The 26,944-nt window shown below is 45.5% G+C and overlaps 2 protein-coding genes across 2 annotated transcripts; one reads left to right on the top strand and one right to left on the bottom strand.

The window, feature by feature from the left end:
• Positions 1–1,881: 1,881 nt before the first annotated feature.
• LOC308491591 (proton-coupled amino acid transporter 3-like) lies at positions 1,882–12,462 on the top strand (the record flags this gene model as incomplete). Its single annotated transcript, XM_081035427.1, is given in 8 exon segments — positions 1,882–1,968; positions 4,428–4,522; positions 6,973–7,068; positions 7,491–7,497; positions 8,401–8,434; positions 8,437–8,618; positions 10,590–10,688; positions 12,382–12,462. Coding segments are annotated over 8 exon segments (681 nt in total).
• Positions 11,727–21,281, bottom strand: GM2A (ganglioside GM2 activator). Its single transcript, XM_081035777.1, has 4 exons — positions 20,886–21,281; positions 15,618–15,770; positions 14,514–14,696; positions 11,727–14,171 (listed from the first exon to the last, which is right to left on the bottom strand). The coding sequence occupies exons 1-4, from the start codon at positions 20,970–20,972 to the stop codon at positions 13,995–13,997; spliced, it is 600 nt and encodes a 199-aa protein (XP_080891903.1). The 5' UTR covers positions 20,973–21,281; the 3' UTR covers positions 11,727–13,994.
• Between the last annotated feature and the right edge of the window lie 5,663 nt (positions 21,282–26,944).

Genomic DNA, 26,944 nt, shown 5'->3' with positions numbered 1-26,944 from the left:
TAGAGTTTCAGTTTTGCATGATGGAAAGAGTTCTGGAGATTGGTTGTACAACATTGTGGATGTATTTAACAGTACTGAACTACACACTTAGAAATGGTTAGGATGGTAAATTTTATCTGTATTTTATAACAGTTTTTTTTTAAAGCTGTATTACACCTCAGGTTGGTGGCAAAATGTGTGTGAGTGCTCACATGCTCATCAACGAATCACATTATAATGTTCACAGCTGTTCTGTCTGGATGGTGGCGATTCTCACTTTTGTAGTTTCAAGTTTATTTTGCTTTGTTTTAAAATGAGCATAGCTTTTATTATCAATCACTGTCTAACGTATTATTTACCTGTTTATTGTCATCTTCCTACTTCCTACTAAGTGTTCACTGCTAAGTTTGCAGTGCCTGCCTAATACAGAGTAGGCATTCACTAATATGTATTAAAGCAATAAAGTATTAGATACAATGGGGAGGGGAAATTATTTTCAACTTGAGAAAAAAATCTTTAGGGCATCAAAGAAGGAGAGATCTCATTTGATACTCAGGGGAAGGGAGAAGCTCATAGAGTTGGTTTGGGGGCAGTACTTAGAGTTGACATGGGGAGCACTTTGGCCCCCTGTAATCTTCGTAAGTAATCTGTCCACACCAGCCAAATAACCATACAGTCAGAGTACAGTGTGTCTGGGCTTGCTGCGCAAAAGCATCTTCAAGACTAGACTTAGTTCATGCGAATCCCATCCTTCCTGTTACCAAAAACAATGGAGCCATCTTTGGCCCCTCTGTTCCCTTTATACCCCACATCAAGTCCATCAGCACATCCTCTTGGCTTTAGCTTTTCAAATATCCGCACTTCAGTCACTTCTCGCCATCTCTGTAGCTACCACCCTGGTCCAAACCACTGTTGACTGTCACCTGGGTCATTGCATTGGCCTCCTAGCTTATTGTGGCTGCCTCCTAATTATCTCCCTGCTTTGACCTTCACCCCCCATTCAACCTGCCCTGGACAAATTAGCCACAGATATCCTGTTCAAATGCAAGTCATGTCACTTCTCTGCTCAAAACTCTCCGTGATTTCTCACCTCTCACAGTAAAAACCAAAGGCCTTTCAGTGGCCTGCAAGCTCCTGCCCACCCTATTCCATCCTTCTTCCATCACGTCCACTTACATTAACTGTGTCTCTGGCGTGACCATGTAATTTATTATTCAAACGAGGAGCAGCAGTGGGTTGGAGCTGCGTAGTTGGAGCCAGCACAGGTGTGGAGGGCCTTTGAAACCTAGCCCTCAGCACACTGCCAGGCACATAGCAAGCATTCTGCATGCACAGTAGCCGTGTTACTACATTTTAGCCAGTGCATAGCATGGAATAAGTTCACGGTGAATACTCGTTGAGTAAATGGATGAAAAAATAACCTAGAACCAGTAAATACCGGTTCCATTGGGGTAGGAGATCGTTTTTTCTCGGGAGGGAATGACCTGGTACCAACAGTCAGACTGCAAGTTGAGGACATTTGTATTAATTTTGTGATTGTTCATGTAAACGCCATGCATTTAGTAGGTCTTGACAAATATTATTTGAATAAATCATGAAAGAAACCATTCAATGAATTCATTCATTAGTAAACTGGTACTAGGGAACGACCCAGTTTGCAGCAATTATCCACGTTAGTCTGTAGAGCTCAGTGTGTGATAAATATTTGGTGAGCCACCTGAACTGGCACCAGCTCTGGATCTGATGTTCAGGACAGATCCCGGGAACTGTCCACTTCATCTGGGTTTTTTCCCCTCTTTCCAACAGAGCGTGCTGAAGGTTCTGGAAGGAGGCTGAGCTTTGGGCCACCCTTCCCTGCCACTAACAGGTCCGCTTGTCTCCCTGCTCTCCCCTCATAGGACGATGCAAACCTTGATCCATTTATCGAAATGCAACATTGGCACAGGACCCCTGGGGCTTCCGCTGCCCATCAAAAATGCTGGCTTGTTGGTAAGAGGGACCTGGTGATGAGAAGTAGGTTTACCCACTTGGGGGAATGGAGCGGTGGGTCCCTGAGGCCTTTGCACTGCTTATCAGTGGGCAGTTTGGGGTTACCCTCTGCAAAGGGAAATGTGCCTGCAGGCATCAGTCCACAGAGGCCAACCTGGAGCCAGATGGAGTGTGCCTGGAGGGGAGAGGGCATTGTTCTTTTCCCAGTTGTGTTGAGATAGAATTGACGTGCAGCTCTGTATACGTGTAAAGTGCACCACATGATGACTTGATATACATATATTGCAAAATGATGACCACAATAAGTTTAGTTAACGTCCATCTCCTCCTATAGTTATAAAAACGTACATATTTTTTACTTGCATTGAGAACTCTTAGTATCTACTCTTTGCAACTTCTAAATATACCCCGTAGCGTTGTTAGCTACAGTCGTCGTGCTGGACCTTACATCCCCGGTGCCTATTTATCTCATGCCCAGAAGTTTGTACCTTTTCACCACCTTCAACTCCCCCACCGCGCCCTGATTCTTCAAGACCCACCATCCTCACAAACTGGTACAGAGGGGGCTTGGCCACAGCATTCCCCCCTGCCTAGGAGTACAGCCAGCCCATGTCACTCATTTCCGTTAGCAGCCTGGGCCCTGGAGTGCTTGCGTGTGTGGGTCCTGTTTCAAACCATTTACTTGATTGTGAGAAAGCGGCTTGGGAGATGAAGATAACGCCAGGCTTTACCAATCCCCCACACTCCCTGCTGTCCCATCTCTGTCTCTTCTTATGCGGTTCCCTTCTCCCTCCTCTGTAAAACGGGACTGTTTCCTGTTAATGTCACCTTCGCCTTCTGTTTTTCTAGAAATTATATTTACCTCGCCTGGAATTCTTACGGCACTTACAAAGATGAGAGATGCCTCTTTTTAAATATTCCTATCTTCCTCCCTTACCTGAAAGTTCTGAGGGCAGGAACTCTGTGATTTACCTTTACACCTTCCCACAATACCTGCTGTAGAGACTGGCACACAGGAAGTCCCAGTTCACATCTATTGAGTTGAATTGATGCCAAACATGATTTCCACTTACCTGAAGTGAATTTCTCCTCTCCAGTCCTAGTAAATGGTCCCCATGTCTAAAGAAGGCATATTGAGACCCTGGCTTCTCCTGACGTGACTTCCAACCTGTAGTTCTAACCTAGAGATGGGACTCTCTTCTATGGAATCTTCAGGGTTCTAGAACTTCTGAAGAGTATTATTACCATGCTGCCCTCAGCCAAATTATCTTTGCCAGTATAGTTGTTGCTGTTTAAGATAGCTCTTTTATTCTTTGATTTTTTGCTTCCTAAGAGTCCGTAGGTGATTTCTTTACCCTCCATCTTCCACCAGAACCTCTGACCATGATTCATTTGAGAAATATAAATTGTGCACCTATTATGTGCATTTTTAAGCCCTGGAGATATAGAAGTAAATAAGATTTTTAAAAAGTCTCTGCTGTATAGAGGCTACATTCAAGTGGAATCTAGTGGTGCTCTTGCTCTCTCATTTATTTCTATGTGATAGAAAATATTATCTCCGGTCACATCACTAAAGGCATGAGTATTCAGAACAGAGGAGGTAAAGAGAGTCCCTCTTTACTCTGTGCCCTCCGGGTCACATCTGGGAGATTATGATTAATAATGAGCCCTTCTTTTTAATCTCTTCACCCATACAAAAAAAGGAAAACTATGTGAGGAAAAGATATGTTCATTAGCTTGACTATAGTAATCCTTTCACTATGTATATGTTTACCAAGTCATAATGTTGTATGCCTGAAATACATACGGTATCATTTTTATTTAAAAAAATAAAAGGGATATTGAAAAATTAGGTATATTAGAGCAGTGATTTGCCACTGAGGACAATTTTTCACACACACCCTCAATGACATTGACATTCTTGGTTGTCACAAGTTGAACGGGGGAGCATGCCACGGACACCTAGTGAGTGGATTCCAAGGGATGGTGCTAAACATCCTAAAACACACAGGAGAGCCCCCACAACTAAGAAGCCTCTGGCCCAGAATGTCACGAGTGCCCCTTTTGACAACCCCATACTAGAGGAAGAGAACCAATTTCTAAGAGGAGCCTTGGTGTTCAGGTATCTTGGAGGAGGGGAGGCCTGGGGTGTGAAAAAGGGACAAAGTATCTGGAAGGCAGGACTCTAGGCAGATGAGGAAAGGCACGGGCTGTCTGGGGAGGGAGTGAGTGCTCTGTCACTGGAAGTATCCGAGCAGAGACTGGGCAGTCACTTTGCAGCAATGCTAAGAAGGGCCGTCAAGCCAGGCCATCTAGGGGCATAAGGACAGTCTGGCAGGGGCTTTCATCCCAGAGGCAACTTTATTACGAGTGGGGCCCCAGCACCCAGGCTGGGAGAGGGCCGGGTGTGGGCACAATCAGCTGGTGACTCACCATCCCCACCTCTCCTCTGCCCTGCGGTGGGTCCTATCATCCTGCTGGCCACTGGGGTCCTCACCGTGCCCTGCAGGGTCATCCTGCTGAACTGTGCTCGTCACCTCAGTCAGAGTGGAGAGTCCTGGTTCTCTCTCACCCCGATGCCAAGCCCCAGTTGAGGGTGTGTTGAGTTTTCTTTTAACAACTGACCCAATTAACTGGCCACTTTTTCAGGCCGCCACCCCTGCTGCTCTAAATTCTACAGAGGCGGCAGAGGGGGTGATAAAGCACCCCACCTGGAAACTCCTAGGTCCAGGCCCACTGTGTTGCTAACTTGCTGGATGACTTTGTCAAGTTTCTGCACTCCTTGAGCCTAGAAAGATCAAACTGATAAAACATGCAAACATACTCCATAAACCACTGAGTATAGGCGAGATACTTAGGGATGTCTTTCCTCTTAATCTTCCCACCCTCACCCTCCCCTATCTCCAAATTACCTTGCAAGGATAATTTGTTCCAAGGAAACCCTTTTGGGGACAATTTATTAAAAGTAAAAAATACAACAATGACTTCAGTCATTAAGGAAGAACACATGTGCTACTCACTGTTTATATTTTTGAAACTTCAATGCAAAGAGAAGATAATGAAAACCAACAATGCTGAGAGTTTCCTATTTATAAACTAGCAATGCATGGTGGTTGGTAATTCCTGTTTTCTCACCACCTGGTGGCTCTCTCTTCACAGCTCCCGAGTCCTGCATGTCCAAACGGGTCCTTGCAGAAGTGCAGAAAGCCCTCAGAAGTCCAAGTAGAGATATTAAATGAAACTTTTCATAAAATCAAATGATCAACCCCTAAGAGGTGTGTCTGGAACATGTATCCGTCTTACCTAATTTGTGGACGGCACTTTCCAGCTCACAAAACACTTTTAAGAGCACTTACTCATTCAGCAATTAAATTTATTGCACAATTACACTGTGCCAGGTACGTGGCAAAGGTGTTGCAACTCTTCTTTCATTTATTCCTTACAGTAAACTTTTATGGCATTATTATTATTCCCATTTTACAGGTGAGTAAACTGAGACTTAGATGAGTTAAATGCCTTGCTCAGGGTCACACAGCTAGGAAGTGGTAGAGCCGGTATTCCAAGACCTGTCTGACCCCACTCTAACCATTTTGCAAATCTTTTTTTCCCTCAAGCCTGCTGGGACCATTATAGCACCAAGTAGGTTTTTCCTGACTTTTTTTTTTTTTTGGATGACTTGTTTTTCATTTATTTGTAGTATAGAGGTTACAGACTTATGACCGAAGAGCTAACTATGCCTTTAGATATATTTTGGGGGACTTCCACAGTTTTTGCTTTGTTTTGTTTTAGCTTATGTCTAAAAATGTGGAGATTTCATTTAAGAAAAAAAAAGATCTCCACCTTCTTCTTGCCAGTGAGGCAATCTGGCACCTCTGGGGCTTCATTCCTCTTCATTTAGCTGGAGCCAAGTCCTAGTCACCCCGTCTTAGGACAGCGTGAGTACCAGAGTATTGGCCGCCATCTCCACTCTTCCCCATTCCATCTTAACCCAGCCCATCTCACAATATTCCTGATACCTGTCTGGTCCCCACAGCTTTTGAATTCGTAACCCTCACACTACTATTTGCCACTCCTATGCAATGTGACCTCCTTTGTATTTGAAATGCCAAGCAAACGAGTAATAATCAAAATAGAAGGATCATGCCACCTTCCCAGCACATCTCCACATCCATCTCTCACTGTCTCCTCCCCAAAACCCAGATTGTATATCAAAAACACGGAGGCCCGGAAATCTAAAGAGATTTGCTCAAGGTCTCCCAGCGATCTGAGCGGGCATGTTGGGGTCTAAACCGGACACATCTGAGGACTTGTCCCTCTCCCAGCTACTCCCCTCAGGCGTGCAATTAACCTCGGGAATGGAGCCCTCTGTAACTTGCTGCTGCTCCCACTTGCTCAGCAGGGCCTTCCCCACCCTCAGGAAGGGCCCCCTAGGTAGGGAAGAGGGACAAGAGGTAGGAACTCAGGTGGCACATCTTACAGGGCTGCTGGGCAAGAGCCTAAGTATCACCTTTGCATGGTATCTGGTCCAGGACAGGTTTCTGAAATGTCCCAACACCTTCAGCTGTGGGAAGCAGAGAACATAAGCCCAGAAAAGACAGAATCATGGCTTGGCCAGACCCACATCCCCTCTTCCCTTACTTCCTCACCCCCATGACCTGGTGTGCACACCTCATACTTTTCACATCCCCTCTTTCCTGGTTTGCAGACCTAATCAATTCACAGCTACAGCTACTATTTACTTTTTTAAAGTCCACTTAAATATTTGTTTAAAAAGACTAGAGAGAGAGAGAGAGAGAGAGAGAGAGAGAGAGAAAGGGCAGACCCCTGAAAGTTCCCTGAAAGTTCTAAAAGTGCACTGTTCTAAAATATTTTAGTAATGTCCTTGCTAGAAAATTACCAGAATGCTCCATGTTAACACACAAATATAAAAATTACTCACTTCAGGAACAAATTGTAACTTGAACAGGAATATTTTAAGTTATGCATTTTTTGTCCTTTCTCTAGACTGCAAAAGACGTTTGTGAACTACGAAGAGGCCATGATGTATGGCCTGGAAACCTGCCCAGACACCTGGCTGAGGACCCACTCGGGGTGGAGAAGGTAGTGGTCATAGGTGTCACAGTAGCAGTAATAACAACAACAACAACAACAGCCAACAGGAATCCGCACCTGTTTCTCCTTTATTTCTAGTTACCCAGGTTTTAAATGAATATGTTCTTGCAAACTATCAAACAATATGAGTATCTCCTCTGACAGCTCCGTCCCCTTCCCAGTCTTTATCCAAGAAGTAATTCCTGCTATCTAGTTAGTCAGTGTTCCTCTAGACGTGTTTCTCTGCATGTCAGTGGATATAAATACATGTGTGTGAATGGAAATATACATTTGGTTTTGTATTTTCTTGTACATTCATTAGAATAGTTTTCAGAAATCTGCTCTGTCATCTAACAACATGTCGAATTTCTTCCCACATTGGGACATAGAGCGCTCCCTCATTATTTGTTAAGGCTTACGGTGTTCCCCAGTGTGGACGTATACCAGTGTGGAGGATTTGTTTAATCCTCCCCCTCATAAGGAACATGAAGGTTGTTCCCTTGCTTGAGAAAAAAAGTGTATGTTGTACAAAATGCGTTTCTATGTCTTAGCCCCTCTGATCCTCTCAACCTTGTGAGAGGTAGGCAGGGTGGGTCTTTATTATCCTGGGAAGAGGAGGTGACCAAGGCTCATAAAGATGAAATAATGTGTCCGAGGACAAAGACAGCAGTAGGGGTGGGACAGAGATTCCATCAAGCACCTACCTTTTCAGCCTTCGCAGCGGAGTCCCTCAGGAGGTAGTGAGTCAGCACGTGGCTGCCAAGATACCTGCGGCAGCTCCTCACCTGGGACTCCCAGGAGGTCACTGATCTCCTGATGAGCGGCCACTCTGATTATCAGATGAGATCATGGGGCAGTAATAATGGGTAACTTGCAGTGACCCATTTTTTTTCTCACTATAAGGAAGAAGATATTCTTGTGTCATCGACTCCGGGTCTATACTTAAGATTCTAAAGTTCAGTGTTTTTCAAAATTGGAAATTTTGGTTGGAAGAAAACCATTTGGTAGGGAAGAAGAGGGTGGGCTAGATTGACAAAAGGACATTTCAACCTTAAGATTTTATGATTCTAAGAGTTTCCGGTTGTCACTGTCGTGGGCACTGTCATGGGCTAGGGGTACCAGATTTGGCAAATAAAAATATATGACATCCAGTTAAATTGGAATTTCAGATAAGGAGCAATTTTTGGTTTTTATGACTATGCGTGTCTCCTGTGTACTATTTGGGACATACTTTTCCTAAACAGTCATCTGTTAATTATCTGAAATGGAAACTTAACTGGGCATCCTGTGTTTACTCTGGGCAAGCCTAACTGTACTACCCTTCATTACACTCTACGTCAGATGGTGGAAGAAGCCCACGGGACCGCAAACACCTGCCACCCAGGAAGATCCCGGTGCTGACCTCCATCCTGGATATTCGCGTCTACATGCTGACCGTCCTGCCCTTCCTGATCCTGTCAGCGTTTATCCAGCACCTCAAGGTGCTGTCCATCTTCTCAACACTGGCCAACATCACCACGTTGGGGAGCGTCGCTCTGACCTTTGAGCATATCTTGCACGTCTGTGCCTACAACCACCAGAGAAAGCGGTCAGTGTCTGGGGCTTCTGGGACCCCTGGGGAGGGTTATTATCATTATGGGCAGGTGAAGGTGAGGAAGGTGACCCACTGCTCGGAGCAGCCCCTGCTAAGGTCATATCCGTGGACACTTCTGTCCCACAAGATAGAAAAGCTAGTTGTGGTCACCATCACCATCGTCATTGCCACACTGCATAACAATGAGTCATTCAACAAATAGTTACTGAGTACCTTCTGTGACCCAGGCATTGTGCAAAGGGCTGGGGATTCAATGGGACGTAAAACTGACAGGGTGTCCGCTTTCATGCAGGTTACATTCACTTGGGGAGATAAACCTGGATCAAATAACCAACAAAACTTATAACAGTAGTAGGTGGATAAGGGATACAGGGATGATAAGGGAAATTGACTTACCTGGGTTCCAAGTTCTTTACATGTATTAATTCACTGAACCTCCACAATAATACTATTTTGGAAGTAGTACCTTTATCCTCAGTTCACAAACGAGGAAAGTGATAAACAGAAAGTGATTTTTCTATTAATTCTACTCTGTTTGCCTCACAAGCTCAGGCTATGCTATCATCGCAGATCCTGAAATTCTACCATTATGGTTTCATTTCTTCGAATGTGAAAGTCATTGTGGTTGTATTAGTTTCCTGTTGCTGCTGTAACAAATTACCACAGATTTAGTGGCTTCAAAAAACATACATTTATCTTACAATTCTGGAGGTCTCACTGGGCTAAAAATCAAGCTGTCAGCAGGGCTGTATTTTTTCTGGACTCTTGTGGGGAGAATCTGTTTTCTTGTCTTTTGCAGCTTCTAGAGGCTTCCCCACCCATATGCCTTAGCTCATCTTCAAAGCCAACAATGTCAGGCCCAGGCTTTCTCATGCTGCCATCTCTCTCTGGTTCTCTTCCGACTCCCTCTTCTCTTTTAAAGACACTTTTGATTATATTGGGCCCACCTAGGTAATGCAGGATAATCTCCTTATTTTAAGTTCAGCTGATTAGTAACCTTAATTCAGTCTGAACACTTAATTCTCCCTTTCCATATGTAACATAACATATATTCACAGGTTCTAGGGATAAGGACGTGGACATCTTTGGGGACTCATTGTTTTGCCCACCCTAAGAGTCGATTGCTCTTATTACATCCGTGATAGCTGCTGTACCCGTTAGTAGACTACACAGCTCTTGAGAGAAGTGATGGGAAAAAGGCTAGAGAACTGGAAAACAGAAGACCTGGATTCTTATCTGGACTGCCCCACTAACTTAGAGAGTGGCCTCAAGCAATTCCTCTCTCCTTCCTGGGTTCCACTCTCCCTACATTTAAAGATGAGAGGGTTCCCAATAACCAAAAGGTAGAAACAACCCAAATGCCCATGGACTGATGAATGGATAAACAAAAGTGGTAAATACATACAATGGAATGTTATTCAGCCTTCAAAAAGGAGTGAAATTCTGACACGTGCTACAACATGGATCGACGTCAAAGACAACATGCTCAGTGAAATAGCCAGTCGCAAAAAGACAAATATGATTTCACTCCCATGAGGTACCTAGAATAGTCAAATTCATAGAGACAGTAGAATAGGGGTGACCAGGGAGCTCGATAATGGGGAGTTATTATTTAATGGGTACCAAGTTTCATTGTGGGATGAAGCAGAGATTCTGGAAATAGATAGTGGTGATGGTTGCACAACAATTTGAGTGTACTTAATGCCACTGAACTGTACATTTAAAAACGGTTAAAAATTGTAAACTTTATGCTATGTGTATTTTACCACAATAAAAATAAATAACTTTTTAAAAGATGAGATGGCTGTCCACGCTCTAGATATCTCATAGGTGCTCATAGCATGGGCTCCTAACACGGGCTCTTTCCACCAGGCAAAAATTTGGGATGATTTCTACGACATGGCAGAGCTGATGCCCTTCTTCTCCTTCCTTTCAGGGGATTCCAGATCCCGGCAGCCTCCCTTTGATGGCAAGCTGGGAGACTTTCTTGCTCTTCTTCAGTACAGCTGTCTTCACATTTGAAGGTGTCAGTATGGTAAGCTTAATGTGAGGTCCGAGTGCATGGTCTTTAGTGCTTTCTGGGGAAGCCAAGCATTGTCCCCGATGACTAAATAATCGGATTTATGAAAAGTGTAGAATATGACCTCTTCCTGGTGGAAAGAAAAGTCAGGACCCATGCACAGGGTGCCCACTGCCCCATGCACTACTAAACTTTCAAGACTGAGTGAGAATTTACTCATCAGCCCGGAAGGAGGAGGGCACTCCTGGCAATAGGAAGCGTGGAGAAAGAAAGAAAAAGGGTATAAGAAAATATATATGTATCTGCTCATTTGTACAAAATAGAGATGAACCAGAAACGAATGAGATTAGTTATTTACAGTGGGAGGAAGCAATATAACAGAAAGAAGGGGGAAGTAATAGCAGGATATAAAGAATGAAGGGGTGAGACTCTTCCGAGTATTTCTTTTTGTATAATTCTGTCTCTTAGACCCATAATGTTCATGGCTCAAAAGACTCATATGGTTAAGATGTCAATGTCAATTCTTGCCAAATTCAGCTGATATATATATATATATATATGTATGTATACACACACACATATATACACACACATACATATACATATGTATATGTATGTGTCTAACCCTTTGTCTGAGATATTCTGCAAATATTTTCTTCTTGACAAGCATTTTATTTTCATGTAGTCAAATGTATCAATTTTTTTAAAAAATATTGGGGAATATTGGGAAACAGTGTGTTTTTCCAGGACCCATCAGCTCCAAGTCAAGTCGTTGTTTTCAATCTAGTTGTGGATGGCGCAGCTCACTGGCCCATGTGGGGATCGAACTGGCAACCTTGGTGTTAGCACTCTAACCAACTGAGCCAACCGGTCACCCTGTATCAATCTTTTATTACCTCTGGATTTTTCCTCTATGTTTTGGTATTTGTATGTTTTTTTCTGTTTGTTTGTTTTGTGTTTTTTTTTTTACATTTAGACCATGGACCCATTTGGAGTTTATTTTTGCATATGGTGTGAATATGGATCTAATTTCAACTTTTTCCAAATGACTTGCCAGTTGACTCAGCACCATTTATTAAAAAGTCTACTTTGCCCTGTGATTTGAGATCTCTCACCGCCTTCCCCCGAGACCCAGAAGAGCAGCTGACCCAAGAGCATGGCAGGGCATAAAAAGATTAGTGAGCCAGAGATTACATTCAAGGATGTGAACTGAAAAATGACTGTGCGAGAAGGCTGAAAATCCAGGAAGGGAACAAAAGCTGGAGAGGTCACCTTGTGATGGGAAAGCAAAGGAGTGAACCCAGTTGGTTGGTGACAAGGCTGAATGAAGCAGCGATAACAAGCAGCTCGTGAGACAGAAACAAGGGTCACTCCCTGGCATCGCCTCGGCTCGTCTGCACGACTGCAGCAGAGCCTTCCAACAGGAACAGCCCACTATAAAAGCTCCTGAAATCCTGAGATGTGATCAATAAAAAAAAAAAAAAATACACAGCCAAGGCAAAGGAAGAATTCTCAGCAAGTTAAAAAGATTTGCAGTCACGCGCTGTATATCGATGGTCCAGGTATGAAGGTCAGACCTCGTATGAAGGAGGTCCCATAAGAATATAATGGAGCTGAAATGCCTGTTGCCTAGTAACATCATAACCATAATGTGCAACCCATCATCATAAGCATGTGAGTATTTTCACTGTATCTCTTCTGTGTTTAGAAATACGACCACTGTGTCACAACTGCCTGCAGTAGTCAGTACAGTAACGTGCTCTACTGGTTTGTAGCCGAGGAGCAATAGGCTATACCACACAGCCTAGGTGTGCAGGAGGCCGGACCATCTCGGTTTGTGCAAGTGCCCTCGGTGATGTTTGCACAATGACAAAATTGCCTAACGACACATTTCTCAGAACGTATCCCCATCATTAAGTGGCACATGACTATGTTGCTATTCCAAGCTTTAAATGAGCTCAGAACTCAGAGCTGGTCGGTGGGTCAGTAAGTTGTCACGGAGGACAGGACAACGGACAGACCCAGGCAGTGATCCCACTCCAGAGCAGCTGCTGGCGGTCCTGTGCTGAGCATGTGCCACAGTGAGGCTGAGAGCACTCACAGCTCTGAGAGGCCATCTCTATGGCAGGGCCTGCTCTGGGGGTCTGACACTACAGATGTGGCTCTGTGGAAGGACATACGGTGCCAGAGGAACTGTCCTGAGACTGAAAAAACAAAGCATGCACATTCTTACATTAGAGGTCGCAGACTGGCCACCCTAAGCCAAATTTCCCCACTGACAAGTCTATGTGGCCCCTTTGGCCCACACAGTTTTTTAAAAAATTACTTGCCAATATTTAAACATTATAAGATTTCATATAAAACTCTGGATTCCTGCTTCTCTAAGGAAAAAAAAAAAAACAAGACTACTTGGCAAAGTGGGCCCACAACATTCTCATGTGGCACTAACTGGCTATATATCTAGAGATCAGTGCCCCCTACAAACAGTATGTGCCCGTTCTAACTCACCCCCATCCCTATCGTCCCTGATTACGTCCCCAAATCGAGGCTGGGCACCGGCTGCCTCATATCAGTGCATATGTGCAGTTATGAAAAGGAAAAAGGGAAGACACATGCGTTCCCTGTGGTCCTTGCTGCTCGTTTATGTCTCGTGTTTGGCCCTACAGGCACTTGAGTTTGTAAACTGTCTTAACCACAGAGAACATTCTTAAATCTCTCTCCCAGTGAAGCCCCCCCCCCCACACACATCACAAGCCCTGCCTCTCCAGGAAGATACGCTATGCACCACTGTTAACTGGGCGAATCTAGAAAAGAATACTAAAGTAATCATAGACTTTCATGGAGGAATAGACTGAGAACAGACGGTGTCAGGCCCTTCATTGTAAGAGAGGGTTGGAGTAAAATGAAAACTGTTAATACACTGGTTTTTTGTTAAAAAGAAAAAAACATTTTAATGAAAAAAATCATAAAGTTACTTCAGGGGAGCAAGACGGAGTCAACCTGGACTTGGGCTCACAGAACATGTTGGTCCTGCCCCCTGACGGTATGGAAAATGAGTTAGGCTGTTAGAAAGAAAGCCCTGGGGGTGAGGAGGAAAATGAAGTGGCCAGCCCAGTAGCTGTCCAGGGCGATCGAGAACCACCAAGCTCGTGCTCCCTTAGGTTAGGGCTGCTTGCCCACACCTCAAATGGAGGTGGCACAAAAAGATTTTCAGCAAGGGTAGTGTCATCAGTAGAAAGGGGCTTGCAGGGGGACAGGGAATCAGAATTTGGCCTTGGCAAATGCAAGACAGAGGAAGAGGGATGCCTTCCTCACACTGCTTCATTCTGCTGTAGCTGGTGGTGCATTTTTTGCTAGAGAGACATCGATCTTGAAACAGCCCAGACGTTTCTCGCCGCTGCTTAGGATGTTCTGGATGCGGTAGTTTCCGGTACTGAGCCAGCTGGGCAGGTCCAGCGGGGGCAGGGTGATAACACTCTTGGGCAGGGAGTATGTGCCCTGTGGAAAAGCCAGTGGATCACAGGTCAGTGGAAGTCTACTGATGGGACCCTCCTCCCATTCTCTTAAGGCTCACAGGACATTAGAGATTGCCACAGCACTGCAGAGCATGGAATGTTATAGCTAAAGGGCACTGAAGGTCACATCGAAGTTCAAGCCTCCCATTTCACAGATGAATAAACTGAGCCCCCCAAGGCTAAGCAATTCAGCATAGATCACACCAATTTACATCCTTCCATAGACATCCAGATATGCAGGGGGAAAACCCAAGGAGCTTTTCTCTAAACCCCATGCCTTTACTCCAGCCATGGAGGATAATGCTCTCCTTCCCTAAGCACTTACTTCTTTGAAGGGACAGTGGCAAGGAAGCCCATAGGAGTGCAGGGGCTCTGGGCAGGATTCTCCAGGGGGAACATAAGTGTCAATTATATTGCACATATCTTCGTAGGTACAGCTACCGAATTTTTCCATACACGGGACTTTGACCCAGAAGCCAGCCATTTCCTTCTGCATCGTTAATTCCATCTGGTGAGAAAGAATTGGAGAAAGTGTAAATTCCAAGGAAAACATACCAGCTCCCCTGCCTCTTTAAAAGGTCAGAATTTTATTTCAACCACAGAATTTTTAATTGGTTAGGGTCTTGGAGATATTTTGATCCAAAAATGACAATACTGTGGTACGTGTCCAATTTTCCTGTACCCATGGAACCATGTCCTTTCCTGTACCCATGGCAGACATTAATAATCAAATGTGATTTGTTTCTCCCCTCCACAGAACCACAGTCTTAGAATTCTTTAGGGAGTCAGCACCCATTGGTTATATAAACAGCTATGTCGTGAGGAGTTAGTTTACAGGAGTCCATTTACACATATGATTATTTTCACACATATCCATTAAAAATGAATATGTATGTTACGTGCGCTTGGATGGGGGAACATTCCAAACACTAGCATTTCAAAATCTTCGAAGTACTTAGTCCTTATCACTAGGGAGTGAGACTTCAGGTTATTTCTTTTATTTTCCCCCTCATTTTGACCATTTTTGCATTTTCTAAAGTTGACTACCTATCTCTTGCTGATTGATATGTCTGTTTTATAATGAATAATATCAACGCTACCAACACCAAATTGCCTGAGCGGAGCTGTCAGACAACAGTGAGCACTGCGCCGTCCTGTCTGGGAGGCTGGAGCACTCCCAGGGGCAAGGAAATCAGTCATTCGCGTCCTCAGTAATAAGTTGTTGGGCTGACATCAGATTCCTTCCAATCCTATGAAGGAATTGGTCCATTTGAACCTGAGGACCCGTCTACCAACCCATACCTCCTTTGCTGCTCTGAGATGCCAGTTCTTCACAGTTCCCTGAGCGTACGTCCCTCAGGGCCCCTGCCAGCTGGCCCAGGGCTCCTTCCCTCCGGCACCTCACCAGTGCCACCCACCCTGGACTCACCTTCAGAGGAGCACTGATGGGGATACGCGACTGCGTCTCAGCACTGATAGTCACATTTCCAGGCTCTACAATGGGGTGAGGCTCCACAGTCAGGCTTTTGATCACCACAGGGTCCTTCCCCTCATCACAGTTCTCCCAGGAAAAGCTACTGAACTGAAGTGGCGACGGATAATCATGGCAGCAAGAAAAGAGACAAGTTGACCAAAGGAATTCTCACAGATCAGAAGAATCAACAGAACAGGCTACTGACCAGTGTGAGGTTGGGTGAGGTACCTACCCTCTCTGAGCTTCATCTGTAAACCTGGGATAAAACACTGTCCTACTCATTTCATAGGCAGGACTACAGTAAAAGACTCAAAAGACATAATCTCCCAAAAGGGTGCTGAACTATAAAGCACAGTATACCGGACCTTGAGCTTGCAGACAGGAGACTAACCATGTCTGCCTCTGGTGGGTGCCTTCCCGATCTCCTGCCTCCCTCCTCCCCTCCCCTCCCCTCTGCAGTCTTGGATTTCCTTAGAGGGAAACTCCTGGAGGATTCCCCTTTGCAGCCATACCCAGGACCTCATTCCCATCACACACCCCATTCCTTCCACCCCAGTTCAGGGCCAGGAACAACAGGAAACACAAAACGCAGTGGGAAACATAACATGCAAAACCCCACCCTCAAGGGGTGGACGATTAACCCAGGAAGGGACTAGCACACACACGAAAACATCCCCGGTGAGCCACTTGTTGGTACACCATCCCCACTGAATGAACTTGCCCAATCCTAACTAGTGCTTTCTTCCTCCCATCCCATTGTTCGTGCCCTGCCCCCACCTGAGCCACCCTCCTCCCCTCTGCTGAGTCACTTCTCACCCCGAGGTCTCCTGATTCCACCATCTTGTCCAGCTATACATGACCACTGACTCCGTGTTCCCACGAAACCCTGTCTGCTTGTCTGTGATCAAACTTCCTACACTGTGCAGACTGCCCACCCACTCACACCTTTCCCAGCCCCCTAAGGCCACCTGTGAGACACAGCACAGCCACCATGCACATCCCAACTTAAAAGGAAAACCCACCAGTCCCACACTCCCAAGCTGGTCACAGGACCAGGCATCAACACACCCACAGCCATCTAGGCCAAAAGGGAACACCTAACCCAAGCTGCTTACGTGACAGATTCTCTCTGCCTCTGATTTGGGAATTGAGATGGAGGCAAAACCACTCAGGGGACATTGGGATTTGCATTGTCATTGGGTCATAGCTTTGGGATGGGGCTAGAACTCCTAGACCCATGACCAAGCCAAAGAGACAAGAACTAAGGGCTCTGCTAGGCTATGGAGAAAAGAACAGATGGAGTCACCTCCCCCCTGCCGACCCCTATCTAAATAGGCAGTGAAGGGCATGGCTTTGGCTGGAGATACGGTGTCATCAAGGCTTTAGTCAACAGACGTGGGTTGAAATCATAGCTCAGCCACCATATCATGTGATTATATAGGCCAGTTTCCTCCTTGGAGCCCCAGTTGCCACAACTTTTAAATGAAGGCTTTTATCCTTTCCTCTCAGGGTGATTGTGAGGGTGAGAGCATGAATGTAAAGTTCAACACAATGCCAGGCCCAAAGCATGGGCTGGCTCACTAAATGAACAGCCATTAGGCTTCCCATCCTCCACTTCTTGCCACCAGCTCCATGAGATTCCTGTATACTTGGAATAAACTTACCTTTACCTGAGCTTCTTGGAATGAGTTTCTGTCCCTTGGAATGAAACATTGTGCCATGACTAAGAAAGGCAGGACAGGGTCCAATTCATCCCTATATTCCCTAGGGCCCCTTACACAGGAGTCAATAAATGAATCCTTTAACCTTCATTCCACAAATATTTATGGAGCTATGATCACAGGCCCTGGGATAAGTGCTGTGTTAACAGTGGTAAACAGTTAGAAATGTTCCTGCCCTGTCTTGAGGCGCTCACAGTCTCATGTAAATACATATTACCCACTATGGTTTCTAAGTGCCACAGGGAAACAAACAAAAAGGAAGACTGAGAGTAACACAGAAGTCCAGTATTAAATAGGATGGTGAGGAAGCGATACTTAAGCTAGACTCCTGCAGGATGAGGAGTCAGCCCTGTAAGTACCATGAGAAAGAGGGAAAACACGCAAAGGCCGTGTGGTAGGAAGCAGCTTAGCTGCTCTGGCACTACAAGGCCAGTGTGTTAGATGCAGTGGACGAGCTGCCCAGAGGAGGGTGGAGGGGTGGCAAGGTCATTTCATGCAGGGCCTTGTCAGGAGGCTGGATTTTCTGTAAGTGCAATGGAACCCCATTGCAGGAGAGTGACATGCTCTAGTTTATGACTGAGAACAGCTTGGAGCGGGACAGGTAGAAGTGGGGAGACCAACGAGGAGGCGACCGTCAAGTGAGAGAGCCTGGAATTAAGAGTTGGGCTGGAGGGTAGGTCGGAGGACGAGCCATTTCGGGGGGCTGCAGTCACAGATTCTAAGGGAGCCTGATTCATACTGAGGAATGATTCCAGGCTGGAGGAAGCCTCCAGAGTACTCTGTTGGAACTGAAGAATCCCCTCCCTTCTCCAAAGCTCCCCCTCCCCCCAGGCCCTGGGGGAGACAAAACAAGGTTGTTTACCAATGCATGACCAGAGGCTTCTGTGGCAATCAATTCTGCACCCGGAAAAGGAGGTATAGATTAGCAATGCCCGCTAAGGACCAAGTCTGGCACCAGATACTTGCTATCCCAACATGCAAGAAATGGCAACATGGGGCAACATAGTGCAGAGGGGAAAGGCACAGTTCTGGAGCCAGAAATGTGGGTACAAATTCCAGACCTGGGTTCAAATCAGACCTCAGCTGATCTCACTAGCTGAGACCATGGCTAAGTAAACCCCTTTGAAGTTCAGTTTATTCGTCTATCAAATGAGCATAATTTTATCTTCTCACAGGGCTACTGTACAAGGGAGGCATTTGTACCACGTTTCCCCGAACATAAGACCTAGCCAGACCATCAGCTCTAATGCGTCTTTTGGAGCAAAAATTCATGTAAGACCCGGTATTATATTATATTAGACCCAGTATTATATTATATTACATTACATTACATTACATAAGATCCGGTCTTATTTTAACATAAGACCGGGTCTTATATTAATTTTTGCTCCAAAAGACACATTAGAGCTGATGATCTGGCTAGGTCTGATTTTCGGGGAAACAGTATACAGAAAGTATAGGTCACAACTCCTCTAAACTGTCAAGCCCATGAAAACACTCAACTAAAAAACTGTCACAGACCAGAGGAGACTGGGGAGACATGACAACAAATGCAATGTGATACCTGGATTGGATCCTGAAACAGAAAGAGGCCATTCCTGGAAAAACTGGTCAAATCCCTCAAGTCTAGTGTCCCATTAATGGGAATGTACCAATGCTGGTTTTCCAGTTTTGACATGTGCATCTGGTACATAAGATGTTAACTTTCGAGGACACTGGGTGAGGCGTATATGGGATCTCAGTACGATCAGTGCAACTTCTCTGTAAATCTAAAATCACTTCTCCAAGAAAGTTTATTAGGAAAAAGGCACATGACCTAACACATAGCACACAGGATGTACAATACATGGCAGTCATTATACCGTCTCAGAGTCTGTATGTTTAGCACAAGGCTAGACATTCTCCCCCGTTCTCTAATCCTTACCACCGCCCGGCATCCTGAGACTGGTTAATACGAGAAGAGGAACTGGAACTCGGGGTTCTGGATGCTCAAACACCCCCCTCACCCCAAAGCCTTCATCTGGCCCATGATCTCAGGGACAGGGCTTTGAACCACATGAGTACAGAGAAGAGCTGGATGATAACAGATAAGGATCGAAGCTGCCACTTGCTGTGTAATTTTGGGTGAGTACCCTGTCCTCCACTATGGGCCTGAGTGAAGTGGGGGAACTCTATGATGTCTCAAGGCCTCTCCAAAGCTGCCAACCTAAGACCCTCTGGAATGGTCTGGAATGGCATCGATGGCCAAGACATATAGGAAGGAGAATGGGGATGTAGGGCAAGCTTGAGCCTTAGCCGAACTCCACCTCATAGTGGTCACACCTGAAGCCAAGGAAACATTCTCAACCCACACTCAGGGACAAATTGAATCCTCTGGAAAAATAAAGCCAAAGATCCTGGCTTCTTCATTCAATAGATAAAACAGACCCCTTGTCCCAAAGGCAGGGTAAGGCTGAGCCCACTGGCTAATGTCACACTTTATTTAAGATTTTAGAGCTTTTCCATCCACGAAAGCATTTCCCTTCACCCACAACCCACAAGAAATGCAGGTTGGCAACATCATGCCCATTTTATAGATGAAGAGACTAGCACTCAAGGAGCCCACAGGCCATGCCCATGGATTAGAGACAGAGACAGGGTCAGAAGCCACGCCTCCCAGGTCTGTCCTATTCCTGCTCCCTTTATACCACACTGTTCCTCACTCTCAGGCAAATATTTCCAAGGTGGCTGGTCTCTGAATGACAGAACTTCCCTTTCCCCAGGGTCTGGAGCTTGGGGTGAGGGAGAAGTAAAAGGGCAAGCTTGGAGGCCAGAGCCTGTCCACGGCTCACAACCAGAGCACGGCTGGATCTCTGTCCCCAGAGGAACAAGTCTGGACCTTCTGGCTTGGATGGCCTTTCAAACCCACCCACGCATCAGGACAGGCCAACCCACGGAGAAGTACAGAGAAGGGATGGGTGCCAGGCCTTTGCAAGGGGTGGAAATGGTGGGCAGGTAAACAGTACCTTCGTCTTCCAATTCTGCAAAATTTCACGCAGACATTTGGAAAGAGGGCAGGAGAGTACATGAGTGAGGTTAAACCTTCCAAACAGGTCTGGAGCCGAATAAGGTCTTATAGACCACCCTCACTGTGCAGAGGGGCGAAGGGATTCAGAATAGACTTCCCCAAGATGTGCCACTTTGGCACATTTCCTACATACTTATGTAATTACATTTTGTTATTTTCCCTTGTCCATCATGTCGATTTGATTATTAGACCAACTGACAGAACCTAGAAGCTTTCCTAGAAGAGGAAAGCTTCTTCCTCCCCTACATGGAGAAACAACCGGGAGAAAGGAAAAGACCCACTGAGAGTCCCAAGTGAGTGACTCTGGGAGGCGCTGCTGCTGCAGAGAAGGAATTCTAGAGACCAGAGTAGCCACCCCCCATACCCCATCAGGACCTGCACGCCCTCAGCTGGGCCAAGATGCTGGCAGCAGCCTCCTGGCAGAGCGGCACTTACCTGTTCCAGTAAGACCTTTGCAAGGGCCTCAGGGCCAGCTAGAAGCAAGCCCAGGGCGATCAGGAGCGGAGCCCGCATCAGGGGCATCGCTGCAAAAGGTGGGTCTGCGCGAAGATAATTACAAAGCCAGGGGCCAGCGGCGGCGCCTTTAAAAGCCTGTCTGCGTCGGTTGTGTAAAGCTGTGCATTGTTATACAAGGCTGAGCTCGGCCACGGTCAGATTCGCCCCGCCGCGTCGGGATCTGGGATTTCCAGGCCGAGAATCACTGTAGGTCTCTCCTCTGTAAGCCCCTCCCACCAGCGTGGGCGTCAAACCCCCACGTTCTGGGGTCGAAGGCGGAGCGGGAAGCGAAAAGGAGCGGGGCTGAGGGCTAGAGAGGGTGGCCGGGAGGGAAGGGCGGAGCTGAGTGCGGAGAGGGGCGGGGCCGGAGCGCGAGGGAGGGGCGGGGTCGGAGCGCGAGGTTGGGGCGGGGTCGGAGCGCGAGGTTGGGGCGGGGCCGGAGCTGGAGGGGCGGGGCCGGAGCGCAAGGTTGGGCGGGGCCGGAGCGCGAGGGGCGGGGCCGGAGCGCGAGGTTGGGGCGGGGCCGGAGCGCGAGGGGCGGGGCCGGAGTTGCCGTTTATGAACTCACGCCGTGATGCTCACAGCTGGAAGGACATTTCTGTTTTCACATCCGAGTCCTTGACAGAAATGTCACTCTTCCTGTCGATATTTTGCGTCTCCATACTGGCTTTACGAATCACTATGTTTTTAAATAATTGTTCTCATCCTAATGAAAATAACATTTAGTGTGTGTTTTAATGCGGGCTAAGCACTGTCAAGCACTTTTGAGGGAACAGATTTTTGCCCCATCTTACCTCCGAGGGAACCTATACACGGTGAAGTGAGCTTTGCCAAAGTCCTGGGAAGTGAGAGAGGCAGGATTCTGCTTATAAACCTCATCAGACAAGATTTCGTTTACTATATTTTGTAGCTGAGGTTTGCTTTAAAGAAGCAATCGGGATATTATTCCTGCCAAATTATCACCAGGTCGTAAACCCCACAAGGGATGGGACCGTGACTTTTGGTCACTAATGTGTACCCAGTGCCTGACATGTAACAATCAATCTTTGTTGAATGTCTAAGTAGAATTTGAAACTTAACCTAATCATCTTTTAAAAATATATATATATATTTTTTTAATTTTGGAATTAATTTCAGACTAGCAGAAAAGTTGCAAAAATAGTACAGAGCCATCTCTCAGCTTCTCTCATTGTGAACAGCAAGATAGAGTACTTTTATAAAACCTAAGAAACTGACATTGGTACACTACTGTTCACTAATTACCTGTTCTTTTAATATGCTTTTAAAATTGCACATCTTCCTCCCACTCTGATAAGCTCTTCCCTCTCTCATCTCCTAGCACAACCTCTTCATTACACGCAAGTGCAATTTGAGGCCCCACAAGGAAGAAGACTTGCCCAATTGTCACACAGCAGAAGTGGAACGCTCTAGAACTCACTCCTCCTGAGGCTAATCCCACTGTAGTATGCGTGATGTCCAAGTGGCTGTGCTCCTTGGGGGATGCGTGGGTGGTGAGTGGGGGAACCGGATGCTGACACTGGTATGCCCTGGCGCCTCATTGGGAAACAGGAAGGAGACTGCACAGCCTTCCTCCCAGCATCATTCCTTCTCCATCTTTGCACCTGCCAAAGACCTTCCATCCCATTAGCCCCTTCCCCCCAAACTCCTAAATACTCCGTCTGTCAGCCTCAGGCACACTCCTTCACACATGATCCTGGGCAGTAAAAGGTTAATGCTCCTTTTACTACCCAAGCAAACTTGGAGGACCTCTCTGTGAGTTGGGCACGTTTCTTGGAGATGAGAGTATCTGACATCTCCAGCTGAAGGGCTTTGGAGGAAATTCTGGAAGGTCACAGAGAGTGACCTGAAACCAACATCATAACCAAGATGAAAGAGAGAACAGGACAGTGAGTGGTTTGTTCAGAGTACTTGTTCCATGCCAGGGCAGGCCCAGGCTTGCATCCTCTGAGAGCCTGGGCAGGGGCCTTAACCCCTCTGGCCTCAGTTTCCTTGTTTGCCAAATAAGGGGTAATAATAATAATAATAATACAATTACCTCCCAGTACTAAGCTGTTTACTCATTCAACAAATAGTTATAGAATCAATAGTTGAACAAGATAAAGGCCCTATCCCCATCAAGTACCCCACAAAGACTACTGTCTATTTAAGAAGAGTAATCAGCAACTAAAGAAACAAACAAGATATTATCCAGGAGTAATAATACCGGAAAACAAGAAATCAGGTTAAACTCATTCAAAGTACAGTGGGTTGTTTTCTTGAGTCTGATAAGAACTGTTTTAGAAGGTGGATTTTGACCATCCTCGGGTGAAATGAGAAACATTTGGGGTCGGAGCCAATGTGAAATTTAAACATGGTCAAGACCATCAGGCCATGGTTTCTAGGAAGAGCTACACACGACAGTCTTCTGGGGACCTTTTAAAAATCCCAATACCCAGGCCATACTTCAGACCAATTACATCTAAATCACTGGAGGTGAGACCCAAGCAATGGTTGTTTTGGTGTTTTTTTAATCCCAGTTTCTTAAAATGTGTAGTCAAGTGACATCCAGTGATATAAAGCATGCAATAGGTGCACACATACCCTGCATACATGAAAGAGTCAGAGACCTCACATACATGAGAGGTTCAGAGACAGATAAGAATATGAGGAAAATATGACATTCTGAGCTCAGGATAAGGTCAGGTGCCTGGGGTTCTGAGGGGAAGGAAGATCATTCTCAAGATTAGAAGAGCAGATGTTCAATAATTAAGTGTTTGTCCCCGTCCTATAGATAGGCCATAGAAAGTTATTTCTGGTGATAATGCTTATTATGGGCAAGGCTCCAAATTTAAATTCTGTAGGGGAGAGGTAAAAGTTTCTTGTGAGCCCACCGGGTCTCAATTGCCTTCAGCTCAAAATAGTCCACATGTAAATAACACATCTGGGGGAGGCCTGTTCTGAACCCCTTCAAAGGTGATGCAATGTAGACATAAGAACACTTTGTTACCACCTAATCTCTGTGGGGTTTCAACCTAAATATAGTCTGGACATCTGGTTTTAAATCTTGGCTATTCTTTTTATTATAGGCGAATTTTCAAAATGAAGTGTTAAAAAACAAAATACAACCAAGTAAATTTGACGATCTAATGACTTTATTAAGTGGTTCATAAATTGGGCAGCATCCCATCTAGCAACTAGAAAGGTTCTCTGCGGCGTTGTACAAAATGATAGGTTTTTATAGGAAAAAGGGTAGGGCAAAGGAGCCATTAAAGGATTATTTTTTAGACCAAGACATCTTCTTTTGGGGGGAAGGGAATGGCAAGGTTTTTATCATGCAGAATGCCTCTTCTTTCTGTGGGGAATGGAGAGGGCCCACATAACAGATTGCTGGTTCTTGACCAGGAAATTTCAGACTGATTAAGACTGTATTTCTAGGAAAGTTTGAACAACAGTTAGGTCAAGTATTAGATCTAGGTTTGGTATCATGGGCGTTAGCACAAGTGACACCATTTTGGGTCTGTGGTTTTCTCTTTAACAGAAGGCAAAAATCACAGCTCTCATAGATATAAAATGAGCACACATCAGAGATTTAATTTAACTCCTTCAGTGAGGGAATATGTGAGGTAGTACAAACAGTGTAAAGAAGACTCCAAAGAACAAACATGGTTATAGATCAGGAGTGTTGATAAATGCGCAAATGGAGACAAAACTGGCCTTTTCCATAACAGGGGACAGAAGTCAATTTAACCTCCACAGGACAAAAATTTACATGTGTATAGGCAAATGTTATTTTTTATTCTTATGAATTATGTGCTTCAGAGGGAATGGAAGGCACAGAATCCATCACAGAATCAGAAGCAGCTATATGGAAGAGTATTCTCTAGACAATGAAACATTTTCCATTAAAGTTCTTACAAAAACAGTCAAAATGGAGTCTCTTTTGCCATGTCACCAGACCAAAACTTTATAACTAACCTAAGTGCAGTTTCAGCCTTTTTCAAAAGTGGAGTTTTAATCAGCCTGGAATTTCCTAGTCAATAGTATTGAGGTATTTTTGCCTGATAAGACCCCCTGCATTCTCCTAAAGGAAGGTGTCTTTGCCTGAAATAATCCTCTTTTAACTTCCTAGACCCACCCTCTTTTTGCCCATAAAAACCTCCCATTTTGTACAATCCCTGGGAAGCACCTTTCTACTCACTAGAATGCTGTCATTTTCATGAATCACTTAATAATGCCGATTAGATATTCAAATTTACTCTGCTAAAGTTTTGTTCTTTAACAAAGCCCAATTTTTGTTTAAATGGTCATTGTATTTCTGACTTTAGGCAATGCCTTTAACCTCACTGGGCCTCAGTTTCCCTATTTGTAGGAAGTTAAGGTCAAATGAGATGATCCCCAAGGTCCCTTTCGACTTTGAGAATGCGTATATATGGATAAAACTGGAAGGAACACTGGAAGTTATTTCAACCCCCTCTGATTAGCCCATTTTAGAGAGCAAGAAACTGAAGCCCAAGGCCACCCAGCAGAGGTAAGATGAGGACCCAGGTTTCTAGTCTCCCAGCTCAGGGCCCCATCCTCCAGCATGACTGCAGAGCTAACAGGCGCACCACCCACCTCGCACCTCACCCATCTGAAACCTGAGAGCAGTGGAGCCTGACAGTGCCCTGGGGTACAGGGGCTGGACTGGTATAACAAGACAAACAGGCTGAGGGAAGATGCCCCAGAAGCAGCCTCCCCCACCAGCCTCAGTCTGAGGGCCCAAGGGGAGGCCTCTGTACAAGTTTGCATCACTTTGATTTCCCAAAGAGTTTCATCTTATTAGAGCCTTTGCCTAGAGCTTTGATGCTCAGTGGTACTTTGACACGTGGGTTATTTTGAGCTGAAGGCAATCAAGACCCTGGGGGCTCATGAAAAACTTTTACATCTCCCTTCAAGAATTTAAATTTGGGGCCTTGGCCATAATAAGAGTTACCACCAGAAATAACTTTTTATAATCTATGTGTAGGGTAGGACAAACACCTAATTACTCAACATCTGCTCTTATCGTCCCGTGAATGACTTTTCTCCTCATATATATGTAATTAAATTTGGTTATTTTCTCTTATTCTGTCTAACGGCAATTTAATGATAAGACCAGCCAAGAGAACCTAGAAGGGTAGAGGAAAATTTCTTCCGCCCCTATACCCTATAACACATGTTGAGGTGCGATGGATTCCATGATGTCTGAACATCAATCCAGATGCAGCATCTTTGATTCTGTAAAGTGTCCAGCTCCACTGAGCTGCCCTACAGGGGCTGGGTGAATCCAAGCAGGCTGACCGGAATGCTGTTCTTTGAACAGCTCTGCCCTCCTTTTCTTTACCCCTCCTCGCTCCCACTTCCTTCCCTAACCTGCCCCCTCTGCTGGCCTCTAAAGTAGCTCTCAAGGATTATTTCAATTCAACAGACCCTGGCTGTTTCTGCTAGTAATTTTCCAACGAAGGACAATCCCGTTGACTTCTCCGGAGGCCCAGAGAATGCCTAAGAGGACATTAATTGTCTGATGACTCCCAACCGGGATGTGGATGAGAGTGAGGGTATGAGGATCTTGTCCCTTCTCAGGACTGGGGACCTGGGTCCCAGGACAGGGGCTAACAATGCATTAGCCAGATTTCAGCTAGGCAGCACCATCATCAAAACCCTATTCACGGGGCCCTTTACATTCTACAAAGCATTCTGTTAGCGGCCTCGTTCGTTCTGCTTGCACATGGTTGCCTGCAGGCCTGGGCTGAAACGTGAGTGAGGGTGTCGCCTGCCACCTGTAGTATATTCATAATGCCGGCAGGGGGCGGCCGCTACCCAATTCAGGTTCAAGTTACCAGACACAATGGCCCGGTGTGGACAGATCTGATTTTCCAAAAGAGATTGGAAATTCAGACTTTTATGTGAATTCTTTAAATCGTTAAAGAGGGGCAGCTAACTCAGATCATTATAAAAAAACTGCGTGAGCTAAAAATAAG

This window comes from Rhinolophus hipposideros (genome assembly GCF_964194185.1).
Source record: "Rhinolophus hipposideros genome assembly, chromosome: 23".
Lineage (NCBI taxonomy): Eukaryota > Metazoa > Chordata > Mammalia > Chiroptera > Rhinolophidae > Rhinolophus > Rhinolophus hipposideros.
This window is presented reverse-complemented; position numbering and strand designations above follow the sequence as displayed.

Bases quoted from the DNA above. Each gene is read 5' to 3' on its own strand.
- GM2A (XM_081035777.1), bottom strand. From the start codon at position 20,972: ATGCCCCTGATGCGGGCTCCGCTCCTGATCGCCCTGGGCTTGCTTCTA. The intron at 15,771-20,885 runs GTAAGTGCCGCT...TCGCCACTTCAG, and splicing joins CAAAGGTCTTACTGGAACAG to TTCAGTAGCTTTTCCTGGGA. The intron at 14,172-14,513 runs GTAAGTGCTTAG...GCTTTTCCACAG, and splicing joins GCCACTGTCCCTTCAAAGAA to GGCACATACTCCCTGCCCAA.